Source organism: Coenobita brevimanus, chromosome 53 (assembly GCF_032717465.1).
Source record: "Coenobita brevimanus isolate Jiangsu-jjx chromosome 53, ASM3271746v2, whole genome shotgun sequence".
NCBI classification, from domain to species: domain Eukaryota; kingdom Metazoa; phylum Arthropoda; class Malacostraca; order Decapoda; family Coenobitidae; genus Coenobita; species Coenobita brevimanus.
This window is the reverse complement of record NC_137006.1, coordinates 8,346,038-8,360,073: the sequence shown is the minus strand read 5'-3', so window position 1 is coordinate 8,360,073 and position 14,036 is coordinate 8,346,038. Positions and strand designations below refer to the sequence as shown.

The window sequence follows — 14,036 nt, the reverse complement described above, 5'->3', positions numbered from 1 at the left end:
TTATGAAGTTTGTAATCTTCTGCGAGACTTCATACATTGTATGTATAGATCTTCATGGATTTCAGTTTGTTTAACCCCTGCTGCACTAATTCTTATCAACCTGATTACCTTCCATGAGTCATTGTTTTAGGACTTTTATTTTATATTATGTTGATTTTTTGTGATAAGATCAAGTGTTTCTGAGCTCGAACTCTTCATCAGCCTCATCTTTTTGTAATTTACGTCTCTTTGGTGGGTGTGAGGGCAGCGATAAGTCGCCAGCACTGTGGGAGGCAGACGGGCGTGAATCCACCATTGCTGGGCTACAAATGAGAATTGAATTACTAAATATGTGGTATTTGGCAACTTCGGTGTGGCAGGGCTTGGCAACAGCTCCTGGTGCCGTAGAGGGAGACTCAACGTTCCCGTGGAAACCAATGAAGCTTCCTTGTGCTTGAAATTATGGTGCAGAGATCAATCGCCTCATATGAGGTAATCAGCTCAGCCCGGGGTGACCTGCCTATCTGAATTACTAAATTTGCAGTCTTTGGCAACTGCAATATGACAGGGTTCCGCAACAGCTCTGATGGCGTAGAGGGAAAGTCAACGTTCCCATGATAACCACTATGCTACCTTGTGCTTGAAATTATGACGCGGAGACCCATCGCCTCATATGAGGTGATCAGTGCAGCCAGGGGTGACCTGCATATCGCCTCATATGAGGCAATGAATGCAGCAGGGGTTAATATCTCAGTCTTTACTTTGCCAACACAAGGTCTACTCTATTTTGGTGGCTAACTGCCGGTAAGCACGGAAGGCATTGTAGTTGGATATTTTGTAGGTGATGATCCAACAGGAACATCTGTCAAATAATCTTCAATTGAACTCATGTTTGGTTGGGAGGATAGTGGCAAATAATCTCACCTCACATAGTTTCTAGTTTCTAGTCACATAGTTTCTAGTGAATTGTAGTATTTGTGCCACCTTATTCAGTACATTCAGTGGAGCCCTAAATAGCTATAGGGGTTCCATGGTCAGCGCTGTCCGAGAAGGTACATCGTATATCTACAAGGCTTTCCCCTGTCTGCCACCCGGGGACAGACCAGGTATATAAATATGTATATTAATTTGTACATCTATCTATATATATATATATATATATATATATATAAATGACAAAAATTGAGTTGCCGGATGGTTAGTGGCTCTCCCCGGAAAACAACTAAAATTACAAAAAAACAAGCCTCGGACCAGGACTGACCAAAAGGTGATGAGTAAGGACCAAAGAAAGGACATGGTACGGATCGTGACATGGAATGTAAGAGGTCCAATGAGGAGGTGAAAGAGAGATTGTCCAGGTGCTTGAGGGTGTGAAAGTGGATGTATGTGGATTAACTGAAACTAAATGAAGAGGTGAGAGAGTGACAGAATGGGAGCATGTAAGGGGTATATGCACGGGAGTAGGTGAGAATGAGAGGGCAAAAGGAGTGTGTATTGTTGTAACAGATGGAAGGATAATATAAGAGAGTATGGATCAGTTGGTGCAAGGACTGAGTGGGTGAGATTCAAAGTTGAACTATAAATGTGGGCAATTGTTTGCATGTATGTGCCAATGCAAGATCGTGCAAGGAGAGTAAGAGAAGAGTTCTGGACAAATGTAGAAGCATGCATGGAAAAGTTTGAAAGGAATGAGAGTGTTTTTGACTGGAGATATGAATGGAAAAGTAGGGAATGTAAAGGTGGATGGAGTTGTTGGTGAGTGGGGTGTGCCTGCAGAGATGGATGAGAATGGCAGTACTTTAGTGGACATTTGTGCCAGGATGGGGTTGGTGACTGCCAATAACCTCTTCAGGCACAAAATGATCCACAGGTATACATGGCGAGTGATGAGAAGGATGGGTGGTGAAATGAATGAATGGAAGGCAATGATTGATTATATGTGTGGATGATAGGATGAGCAGGTGTGTAATGGATGCAAAAGCATATAGTAGATGGGGGTGTGGAGTTTCTCACCACTTGGTGGTGGTGAGGATCAAAGTCCAAATGAAATTAAGAAATAGAAGAAGGGAAAGACAGGAGGAAGTAGTGCATACCAGGAGGGTGGAAAGGTTACAAGAGGATGGGAAAAAGGCAGAATATAAGAGAGAAGAGGAGGGGCGATTGGGTAAATATGAATTGGAGCAGATGGGGGATATGGAAGGTGTGTGTAAGATATTCACAGAAGAAATCTGTGCAGCATGTAAGGTTGTGTGAGGGGTGAGAAGACGAAAGGGGTTGCGAGGAACAGCATTGTGGAATGAAGAGGTGAGGCAGGCTGTGGCACAAAGCAAGAAACCATATAGTATATGGATAAGAAAAAGGGAGGCGGAAAAAGTTGAGAGACGGAAGTGAGAGTTTTATGTGAAGAGGAAGAAAGAGGTGAAACGATTAGTAAGAGAGAGTAAGAAGAGAGTGGATGAGGAACTTGGAAGGAATTTGAGTGTAAAATGGAGAAAGTATAAGAAAATGTTCTGGAAAGAGGTAGAGGTAGAAAGTATGTCAAAGAAGTTAGGAGGGAGTGAAAGATAATATTGGTAGATTACTAGTGGAGAAGGGAGAAAAAGTAAGCAGATAGAGAGAACACTTTTAAGGAATTATTGAACACAGAGAATGAAAGTAATGTGGTCGTAAGTGGCTAGGAAATGGCTGGGAGACGTAGAGATGTGAGATGAAGGGAAGAAATCAGCAGGCTGGAAGTTGTGGAAGCAATGAAGAAAGTTAAAATGGGGAAAGCCCCAGCAATTGATAGTGTGGTGAAATACTGAAGCATGGGGGAGAGATAGTAGCAGATGCATGTGGAAGATGTGAAGATTGGCCTGGGAGGAAGGTAGAGTCCCGTAGGATTGGAAGTCAGGTATAATTATTCCCCTGTACAAAGGAAAAGGGGAAAAAGCAGTGTGTGGTAATCATAGGGACATTTTCCTTCTTAGTGTAATAGGAAAAGTATATGGTTGGATACTTATTGACAGAGTTAGTGGAACAATGGGGTTTTAGAAACGGAAGAGGTTGCGTAAACCAGATATTCATTGTTAGATCTTCAGTGGAAAAGTTTCTGGAGAAAGGAAAGAAGTTGTATGCAGCCTTCATGGATGTGGAGAAAGCATATAACAGGGTGGAGAGACAAGGGTTGTGGAAAGTTTTAAGAGTATATGGAGTAGATGGGAAGTTGCCAAATGCCGTGAAGAGTATGTATGAGAGTGCTAAGGCAGCAGTGCGTGTGGATAGTGAACTGAGTGAATTTTTCTGTTGGAAGGTTGGATCGAAACAGGGATATGTCATATCTCCATGGCTGTTCAATCTGTATAGGGATGGTGTTATAAAAGAAACATAGAGTAGGGCAGTGGATGTTGGAATAGCCTTAATGAGAGAAGGCAATGTTTGGAAACTTCCTGTCCTGTTGTTTGCAGATGGTACTGTGTTGCAAAGTGAAGACGAAGGTGAGCTGCAAGGCTTGGTGGATGAGTTTGGGAGTGTGTAAGAAACGGAATCTAAAGGTGAATGAAGGGAAGTAAAGTAATGGTCTTCAAGAGAAGTAAAGTCAGTGCATGTACAATGACGTTGGATGAGGAGGAAATGGAAAATGAGAGTGTGTTTATGTACTTAGGTACCGTAATGAGTAAGGATGGATGTTTAGAAGGTGACGTGCTTGAAAGGTTGCTGGTTCCTTGAAAACAGTGATAAGAAACAGGGAAGTGAGCATGGAAGTGAAAAAGTTACTACATGACAGTATCGTGATATCACCTCAAACTTACGAAGAAGGGTGTGTGAGCTGGGAGTAGGGCAGTGAATTGGCGATGGAAAAGGTGACATGGAGGCGATTTGTTTGTAGCCACCCTTTACGAGATTAAGGCGTCTGGCGACAGATAAACATTATATATATATATATATATATATATATATATATATATATATATATATATATATACTGTATATAAGTAGAGAGAGAGAGAGAGAGAGAGTAATCCCACAATTATCCTGGCGTCCGTTATCCGAGCAATCCATTATCAGACGCTATGATCTGTCTGTTCGAAACCATACATTTTTCCATTTTATCCGGACAAAATTCTTGCATCTGAATGGAAATTACTGTCGAGCAAGCATTCTCGCCCGGCATGGAAGCTCCTTCTTCTTCTTCTTCTTTTCCATGTCACATCAGGGTATGGCCCTGGAGTGGTGATTGCTTGTCTGTGGTTCATGGGTATGCTGAACTCTACTAGGCTAATTGCTTGGCCGTGGTTTATAGGTCTGCTTGACTAGACAGAGTAGTGCAAAACACTGGAAATGAGTATTGTACGATGTACTTCAGCGGGCTTGTACAGTGGCTATCAAAGTTAAGATGTGTATGAAGGAAGGCTAGGTGAGGAGTCCATTATCCAGACGGATCCACTATCCAGATATGCCTTTGGCTCTTTTACATCCGATAATCAAGGGATTACTGTGTGTGTATATATATATATATATATATATATATATATATATATATATATATATATATATATATATATATGCAGAGACTTCACTTCACCGTGAAGATACGTATGCAAACTAACCACAGGAGAAATGAAAGGAGCGACAGTGAGTACTTTCGTATATTACATCTTCAGACAGAGTGAGACAGAAACGTAAAGGGTAGAGGTCTTTTATGCACACCCGCAGCAGGTAGTGGCACACAGAACAATGGATGACCTGAATTTTTACCTGTGGCTTAACTCAAGGTCACCTGCAGCAGGGAGTGGAAAACAACAAAGGATGACCTGAATCTAAAAATCCACGTGACAAAGGAGGAGGGAGTAGGAGGGTAGGAAAGGGGAGTGGGAGGGAGGAGGAAGGGGGAGGGGAGGAGGGGAAGGGGGAAGGGGGAGGGGAAGGGGAGAGGGGAGAGGGAGGAGGGGATAAATACTGCTGCTTAAGACCTAGAGGATTAATGCGTGGTGTGTCCCACACAGGTGTGACTACACCACCAGGAGATGACAGGGAACAATCACGTGTTAGTCTGGGGGATACTGCTTTAAAATTAATTCAGTTAACAATTTATGACACTTAAAATGACCATAGCTCATGTTTACATTCTTTTCTTATGTGCCAGAAATTAGACAAGATTCTATTACATTTCTTTCATCTAAGCTTTTTGATCTTGCTAGAATCTTGGAGCCTGTCCAGTCAATATGGTGATCACTGGATGCTTTGTGCTAAAATAAACCACTACACTGTTGGGCTGTCCTTACACTGTATTTATGTTGTGAGATTCTAGTTTCCAAATCTTTTCCAGATTGTCTTATGTAAAATTTGTTACAGCTTTTACACGGGATTTTGTAAACAACGCCTGAATTACTGAAAGAGCTGTTCTTGATTATTATTTTTTATTTATGGTGTTCTCATATTTGAATACTACTTGTACATTAAGTTTCCTCAGTATGTGAACATCAAGAAAATTTTCATGGAAGGGGAGGACAAGGGTTCTTTGCGTGTTCTGTCGATCTGGCTTATTAGTTTTCCCTTCAAGGAATCGTTTCTTGGCTGTATTGTGGCACTGAGTTTGTATGCTTTGTGGATATTTTAGCTTCTTTCCAATACTCTGAATCATTTTTAGTTCAACATCTAAAAATTCTGGGTCTGAAATTCTATATGCTCTTAGGTACATGGATATGAACACAGATCTTTTTACGTTAATATGAAGATTTGAATAGTAATGTACATATGACATAATATTTGTAGGTTTTCTATATACCTTAGTCTTCAAAACATTTTGGTCCCTGATAACTTTTACATCCAAAAATGGCAATTCATTATCCATTTCCATCTCATGAGTAAACTTAATCGATGGAACTAACGAATTTAATTACAGGAGAAATTCATCAATGGGAAGACTGTTAGGCCAGAAGAACAGGATATCATCAACGTATCGGAGCCAAACTATGTTTTGCTCCTTTATGGAGGTCAGTAAATGTTTCTCAAAGTATTCCATGTAAATATTTGGCAGAACTGAATTAATTTTAAAGCAGTATCCCCCAGACTAACACGTGATTGTTCCCTGTCATCTCCTGGAGGTGTAGTCACACCTGTGTGGGACACACCAAGCATTAATCCTCTAGGTCTTAAGCAGCAGTATTTATCCCCTCCTCCCTCCCCCCTCTCCCCTTCCCCCTTCCCCTCCTCCCCTCCCCCTTCCCTCTCCCTCTCACTCCCCTTTCCTACGCTCTTACTCCCTCCTCCTTTGTCACGTGCATTTTTAGATTCAGGTCATCCTTTGTTGTGTTCCACTCCCTGCTGCAGGTGACCTTGAGTTAAGCCACAGGTAAAAATTCAGGTCATCCATTGTTCTGTGTGCCACTACCTGCTGCGGGTGTGCATAAAAGACCTCTACCCTTTACGTTTCTGTCTCACTCTGTCTGAAGATGTAATATACGAAAGTACTCACTGTCGCTCCTTTCATTTCTCCTGTGGTTAGTTTGCATATATATATATATATATATATATATATATATATATATATATATATATATATATATATATACAGTGTGTGTGTGTGTGTGTATGTAAATATATGTACTTATATGCATATCTATATATTTATACATTAACATACAACATGTACAGAGAGAGAGAGAGAGAGAGAGAGATTTCTTGCGTATGGGTAGATACAGTATCTGCTGCGTGTGTGTGTGTGTGTGTGTGTGTGTGTGTGTGTGTGTGTGTGTGTGATCAATCGCTACATTTTGCAAACATTTTCTTTATATTTTCGCTACCTCCAGACGGATTTATTTACCTTTAGTGCGATGTTTGATACTAGAACTGTTAAAAGCAATCTTCGGTATCATTTCCAGTACACGGATGACTTACCTGATTTACTCGAGCTTACAGTAGGTGATTTTATCAGCCTTGCAGAAAAGTCTTGGAATTAAAACGATGTATGTTAATGGTTTATTTTTTTTAATATTCTTTGACCCCAACCATTGCAGCCTTCAGCAGAAAACTTGAAGTCTTTCAGTCTTACTTCTGATATTACTGAATTTTAACATTCTTTGGCCATGACCTTGCCATCACTCAGTCATGACCTCGGAATCTTACTAACTTGTCATTATTTGGTCCTATCTTTGGCGTCCTACAGACTATACCTTGGTCACCTTTTGTCCCAACCTCGGCATCCTTTGATCATAATCTTGGCATCAGTTGGGACTATCTTGATATCCGTTGGTTCTAACTTTGGCATTCAGTGATTCTAACTTTGACATTTCATGATTCATAATTTTGACATTTGAGTTGTTCTGTCCAAACGTTGGCATCCCCTATTTCTAGCGATGGTTCAGTCATAGTATAAACAAGAAACAATGTCACTTTAAATAAGTACTCAAATTCTTTGGAGCTAGAAAACAGCATTTATCCCAAATAAAGATATCCCTTCTACACTAAAACAAACATACTTAAAAAATGGATAAAAATATCACATGAAAATAAACCAAAAATCTCCGAAGACCAAAGCAGAAACCATATTTACAAAAGAATAAGTAATCCTATCAAAGACCAACTAACCTTTGATGAAGTCGACAGCCTGCTCGAGTCCATAGGTGTCTGTGTCACAGTCGTCCAGAATGTGCGCACCGATCTTCACACCGGGAATGAAGTCCTCCTGGTCATTAATAAAGTCTAAGGTGTACAACATGGCCTCCAGCGCCTGTACACCGCCCTGAGGCATGATGGGGCCACACACTATGTCATTGTGGCGCTCGTGGACCATCATTAGGCCACCTAGCATCACCTGGCCATCTACTGTTACAACCTTCTTAGATGGCCATGTCATGTTGAGCATTTCTGTGGCTTGGTTTTGTTTGTGTGTCAGGCGTTTAGTCCTACTCGAATGCCTTATGTGACCCGGTTCACTACTATGCGTGTGCCATATGAGATTGGGTTCACTACTACTGGAATGCCTTATCTCACTCTTACTTGAATGCCTTATGGAATTCACTTCACTCTTACTTGAATACGTAATGCGATTCTGTTCATTACTTACAGAATGGCTTGTGGGATCCTGTTCACTGTTGTTCAGGTGCTTTAAGAGACTTCTGTCATAGTGTCCCTCATACAGCAACGTCCTGAGGTCATACGCGAGGTCTGGGTAGGCGAGAATGAGGGGTAAATGGTTCAGCAGAACGGTAAGAGTCAGCCACCATTCAGGTAACATGGTCATAGTTGTCATCAGAAATTAGTTCACTGACTCATATCACCATCTCACCACGTCTGATGACATTTCCTCCCACTTTAACCCCTTCAATAAGAAGACCTTTTGGTTATTTCATTTTTTACTCTGTTAGCTGATACAGAGGAGAACCTTCTCACTGTCAGTATTAAGACAGTTCAGGAACATTCCTATGTAAAAAGACATCTGTTTTTCATGCATGGCTTTTGCCAGATTACCACATTCAGCTTATGGGAGACCTCGCTCACTGTAAGTGCCAAGTTTTCTCACTCATCTTTAAGGTTATAATACCAAATTCTGCTATCTCACCTTACTATTGTTTCTACATGCCATTTATTTTACCTCACAATTTTCCAAAGTGTAACCTGGAAAGAGAAAGGAAAAACATTGTGTTATTAGTTTTGCCACTTGTACTGAACATACACACACACACACACACACACAATATATATATATATATATATATATATATATATATATATATATATATATATATAAAACACACACACACACACATTATATATCAAAACTTCGTTCTAAGGGACAAACCAGGGGAAGGGCTGTTAAAAAAAAAAAAAATGTCCGTTTGTTCTGAATGTTAGCATAACAGCATTAGGTATAAGTAACGAAGAATACTATCTCAACTACAAACACATTCAAAAGATATCAGTTTCAAGTCTCGTAGAGAGAGAGAGGGAGGGGGGGGGGCTAAATAAGTCTTCGTTAGTGGCGTAAGACCAGTTTCACCTGTGCGCCTCTGTAAACTCTCTTAAACCCAAATGATAAAGGAATGGAGGGATTCAATTCCTTAATTGTGCCTCATTTGGTTATTTCATCAAAATTTCATGATTATATCGCTTTCATTTAAAACCTTTGTGTGTGACTGAAAAGAATAAAAGAATGGGAAAGAGGTAATAAGACGAGGATTGAAATGAAATAAGCAGAAAAGAGAGGAAGATAAATGAACAGGTACAGGAAATTTGGCAGCATAATAGAGCAAGGGACAGAAGAGACAGAACACAACCTACTCTGTTAAGGTGAGATTTTCCCCGTCTGTTTTTTTCATAAAACTTTTATATCTTTTGTTTACACTACACTTATAGTCCCATGAAAATACTGTAAATAAAACTTAGTAAAACAACTGTAAATAAAGAATGTACAGTACAGTAGAACTTAGTTAAAGAAATAACTCATCACAGTTCAAATGATTGGGTAAGTCAAGTCACTGTCTCGCTGGGGGGGGGGGGCCTTGAATGTGTCAGTGTGTCCACTGGATGCAAAATTCGTTGGAAGCTGTCCATTACAACAAGGGTTTACTGTGTGTGATAATAAATATATATATATATATATATATATATATATATATATATATATATATATAATATATATATATATATATATATATATATATATATATATACATATATATATATATATATATATATATATATATATATATATGTATATATATATATATATATATATATATATATATATATATATATATATATATGCACACAGAATGGCAGGCTGGCTCATACAGTACCGTATATAACGCTAAATTTATATTCCGCCAGACGATGTCTTGCGTGCTGTGTGGACGGCTTAGTGAGTGTTATCAGGACCTGTGGACATGTGGAGAGAATGGAGAAAGAAAGACTGACTAAGAGGGTGGATATAGGTGAAGTGGAGGGAGGGAGAGGGAGGGAGAGACCGAGGATGAGTTGGAGGGATAGAGTTGAGAGGTATATGAGGGAGGGGGGAGTGACCTGGGAGGAGGGCAGTTAAATGGTGGGTGACAGAGCGACTTGGAGGCTTTTTGTCTGCGGCCACCCTTTGTGGGATTAGGGTGTCGTGCCATAGATAAATAGATTGATCAGGATCAACCAACCACCATTTATTCATTACCTACTACAAATAGAACCCCGTCCACACTAGCCAACTGAGCCGTCCCTGAAAAACACAAGAGAGAATGCCATGTGGGTTTCAACTGGAGTGTTTTAGACAGGTCTCTCTCTCTCTCTCTGTCTTTCTCTCTCTCTCTCTCTATGTACATTGTTACAAAGCCTATGATTTCATCATCCTTTGTGTAATTTTAACGCACAGTATGCTGCATGTTTGATCACGAGCGTGTTCTGCCTCAGTCCCCCCCTTCTACCGTTATGGTAGAGTACGTCGTTCTTTCTGTTGTTCAGAGCGGGATTGTCAACTCTTTGTCCCCATGGCTTCATTTGCGCGTCCTTCTTACAAATTGTATCAAGCTCTGCCGGCCCCTATATAATGAGCTCAGTCTCTGCATTATGGCCACTTAGATCTGCTCCTCATTTTGTTCACATCTCTGTCCTCCCCTGTACAGTTATTATTGAGTGCTCAGGAAGTCTCCAACCATCTAGCAGCTGTGTAATTTGAGTATAACTGTTATTGCATTTTGTTCTTGTACTGTATAGCATAAGTTTAATTTGTAGGCCTAGTGAAGTTTTTGTAATTCATGTAGGGATCTTTATGTCCATCATCATTAATAATATTTTGTATCTGTAATAATTTATCTTGCATTAACTGAGCATTACCCAGTGTATTTTCATTTTATCAGGGCTGACTTAGGTAAATTTACTCTTGCTAATTTCATGTTAATAGGGGCTATTGGAGTTAACCATATATTTAACCTGTTTTTTGCCATTACAGTATCCTTATGAGTCCTGAATGTTTTGCTGTTAGTTTGAGCATTAAACTTTAACTTGTAATTTTACCTAACTCTTTTGTTTTGAACCTGAAACTTTACGGGACAGTAGTGACTCTTAGTATTCTCACTTAAAGTGTACATTATCTTTCTCTGTTCCGTAACAAAAATTTGGCGACCTCTTATCAGGATATTCAGGATATTATCATAAGGATATTGCTTGATATTTTGTGACTGTGATTTATTCATGATGTCTACTATTACTACACTTGATGAAGCCAAAGATTTTTTGTCAAATGTGCAAACAGTGTTGGATGTAGAAAACAGAACAAAGAATGAACTTAAGCTTGTTGCTCAACAATTGGGAATTGCTGTTCGCTCTCATCATTCTAAAGATCAAATTGTTGACATGATTAATGAAAGCTTGTTTAATGTAACTCCTCCAAATGAGCAAACGCAGATTGAATTAGCTAAGTTACAGCTAGCCCTGCAGGAGGCTCAGGCTAAGGAGGCGGAGTCTCGTGCTAAGGAGGCTGAATTTCAAGCAAATGCTAAGGAGGCTGAATCTCAGGCTCGGATTCAGGAGGCACAGATACAGGCACAAGTTGAACTTGCCAGGATTCAGGCAGACCATGAGTATCGCATGAAACAAGGTGGAACTGGATCATCTTGCTCTGATCATTTTGATGTGGCTAAAAATGTTAAACTTGTCCCTCCTTTTAATGAATCTGATTTAACAAAGTATTTTCAGTTGTTTGAAAGGGTAGCTACAGGTTTTAATTGGCCCAAGGAGTATTGGCCAGTACTCCTTCAAACTGTTCTCACCGGTAAAGCTCAAGTAACTTATGCATCTTTGCCTCAGGATCAATCTGATAATTATGATGTAGTTAAGAGCTTGATTCTTAAGGCCTATGAGCTTGTTCCTGAAGCCTATAGAGTAAAATTTAGGACAACTTACAAGCAAGATAAGCAATCCCATGTTGAGTATGCAAAAATCAAAGAAGATCTGTTAGAGCAGTGGTTAAATTCTAAGAATGTGGATTCTGATTTTGGTAAATTTAAGCAGATGATTTTGCTGGAGGACTTCAAGAGGTGTATAAATAAAGATGTAAGCCTATATCTTGATGAGAGAAGAATAGATAATTTGTCTGATGCTGCAGTTTTAGCTGATGAATATGTTCTCACTCACAAGAGATATTCTAAAGAAAAAGGGAAAGCTGAGAGTAAGTACGTTGCCTCTACTCAGAGTACAGGTAACAGGAAAGAGAATAAAGATGATGTTTCTCAGGAAGTAAATACCAGCTTCACCTCTAGATTTCAGAAAAGTAAATGTACTTATTGTAGTAAGCTTGGTCATACTACGGAGAAATGTTTCAGGAGACAGCATGATGTGAACAAAAAGGAGTCTTTAAATATTCAGTCAATTGGTCTAGTGTCCACTCTTGAGAGTTCCCAGAATTCTTTAACTGAGTTAACTGAACCTGCTTTGAGGGGTAACTTAAATTCTCATGATGGAGCGCCTCTTTTGAGCAGTAACGTAGGTGACACTCTCAAGAGTTCATGTGCTAATTTCCTGTCTGATGGTTTTGTCAGTCCTCTGGACAGTAATGACAGGAAATCAGTTAAAATATATCGTGATACAGGTGCTTGCCAATCCCTTATGCTGACCAGTGTTCTAGGCTCTAATGTTAATTCCTCTGATGAAACTGTAATCTTGCAGGGTGTGGGGAATAATTACTTCTCTGTCCCTCTGTGCAGAGTGAATTTAGAGTCTGGTTTTGTTAATGGTTCCGTTATGGTTGGGTTGGTTGAGACACTCCCAATGTCAGGTGTAACTTTCTTACTTGGAAATGATATTGGTGGAAGTCAAGTGTGTCCAGCTCCTCAGTTGTCTGGTGAGCCGGTGGCTGCGGCCCAGGATTGTGATGTCCCTGATGTGTTCCCTGCATGTGCTGTCACTAGGGTTAAGTCTAAAGTTACTGGTGATTTAGAGGATAATGATGATGATGATGTTATCCTAGCTGACACTTTTCTTGCTAATTTGGACCACTCACCAGATGAGGCAGTACCCCGTAGTGTTGATAATTTGTCTCGTCAAGAGTTGGTTGAGTTGCAGGTTGCTGACCCTGAGTTAAAAGGTCTAGCTAACTCTGCTTGCAGTGAGGAAGAGTCAGCTGGTGCTTCTACTTGTTATTATATAAAGTCAGGAGTACTTGTGAGGAAGTGGAGACCCCCAGCAGCATCAGCCGACTGTGAATGGGAGGGTGTACATCAAGTTGTCATCCCTCGTGTTTGTAGGCAGGACATCATTAGAGTGGCTCATGATTCCAGTTTCGCAGGACACCTTGGAGTGAGGAAGACTTTGGCACGCATTTTGAAACACTTCTACTGGCCAGGTATCTTCAGGGATGTTTCCTGGTATTGTAAGTCTTGTCACACCTGTCAAGTTGTGGGGAAGTGTAATCAGACTGAAAAGGTTGCACCTCTAGTTCCCATTCCTCCTTTTGAGGCGCCTTTCACCCGTGTGTTGGTGGATATTGTGGGCCCTCTTCCTATGACTTCTTCAGGATTTTCTTATGTGTTGACCCTGATTGATATGGCTACTCGTTATCCTGAAGCCATTCCACTTAGAAATATCTCAGCAAAGAACGTGGTTAAGGAAATGCTAGGGTTCTTCACAAAGTTTGGTCTACCCAAGGAGGTACAGTCAGACCGGGGAAGTAATTTCATGTCAAATGTTTTCAAGCAGTCTCTGAAAGAGTTGGGCATCACCCAGATCATGTCTTCAGCTTACCATCCCCAGACCCAAGGAGCGTTGGAGAGATATCATCAAACACTCAAATCGATGCTCAAGAAATACTGTTTGGAACATCAGAAAGACTGGGATAATGGTCTTCCATTCGTTGTGTTTGCCGCAAGAGAATCTCCAAATGAATCACTGGGCTTCTCACCTTTTGAACTACTGTTTGGCCATGAAGTAAGAGGACCCCTTAAGTTACTCAAGGAATGCTGGCTGTCGGAGGAAGATGACGTCAACCTGCTGGAGTATGTGATGAAGTTCAAAGAACGGCTGTCCACTGCTTTACAGCTGGCGAGAGAGAATTTAGGAGCTGCTCAGGAGAAGATGAAGACTTGGCATGATAAGAA

General features: G+C 40.3%; 1 protein-coding gene across 1 annotated transcript in view; it reads right to left on the bottom strand.

The window, feature by feature from the left end:
• LOC145400735 (metabotropic glutamate receptor 6-like) overlaps nucleotides 1–8,203 on the bottom strand; it is a 281,737-nt gene extending 273,534 nt beyond the window's left edge. Inside the window, exons 1-2 of the mRNA XM_080273169.1 lie at nucleotides 8,067–8,203; nucleotides 7,549–7,877 (exon numbers count right to left, since the gene is read on the bottom strand). Of these exons, the coding sequence (XP_080129295.1) occupies nucleotides 7,549–7,877; nucleotides 8,067–8,203 (466 nt within the window). The remainder of the gene's footprint in view (nucleotides 1–7,548; nucleotides 7,878–8,066) is intronic.
• Nucleotides 8,204–14,036: the final 5,833 nt, after the last annotated feature.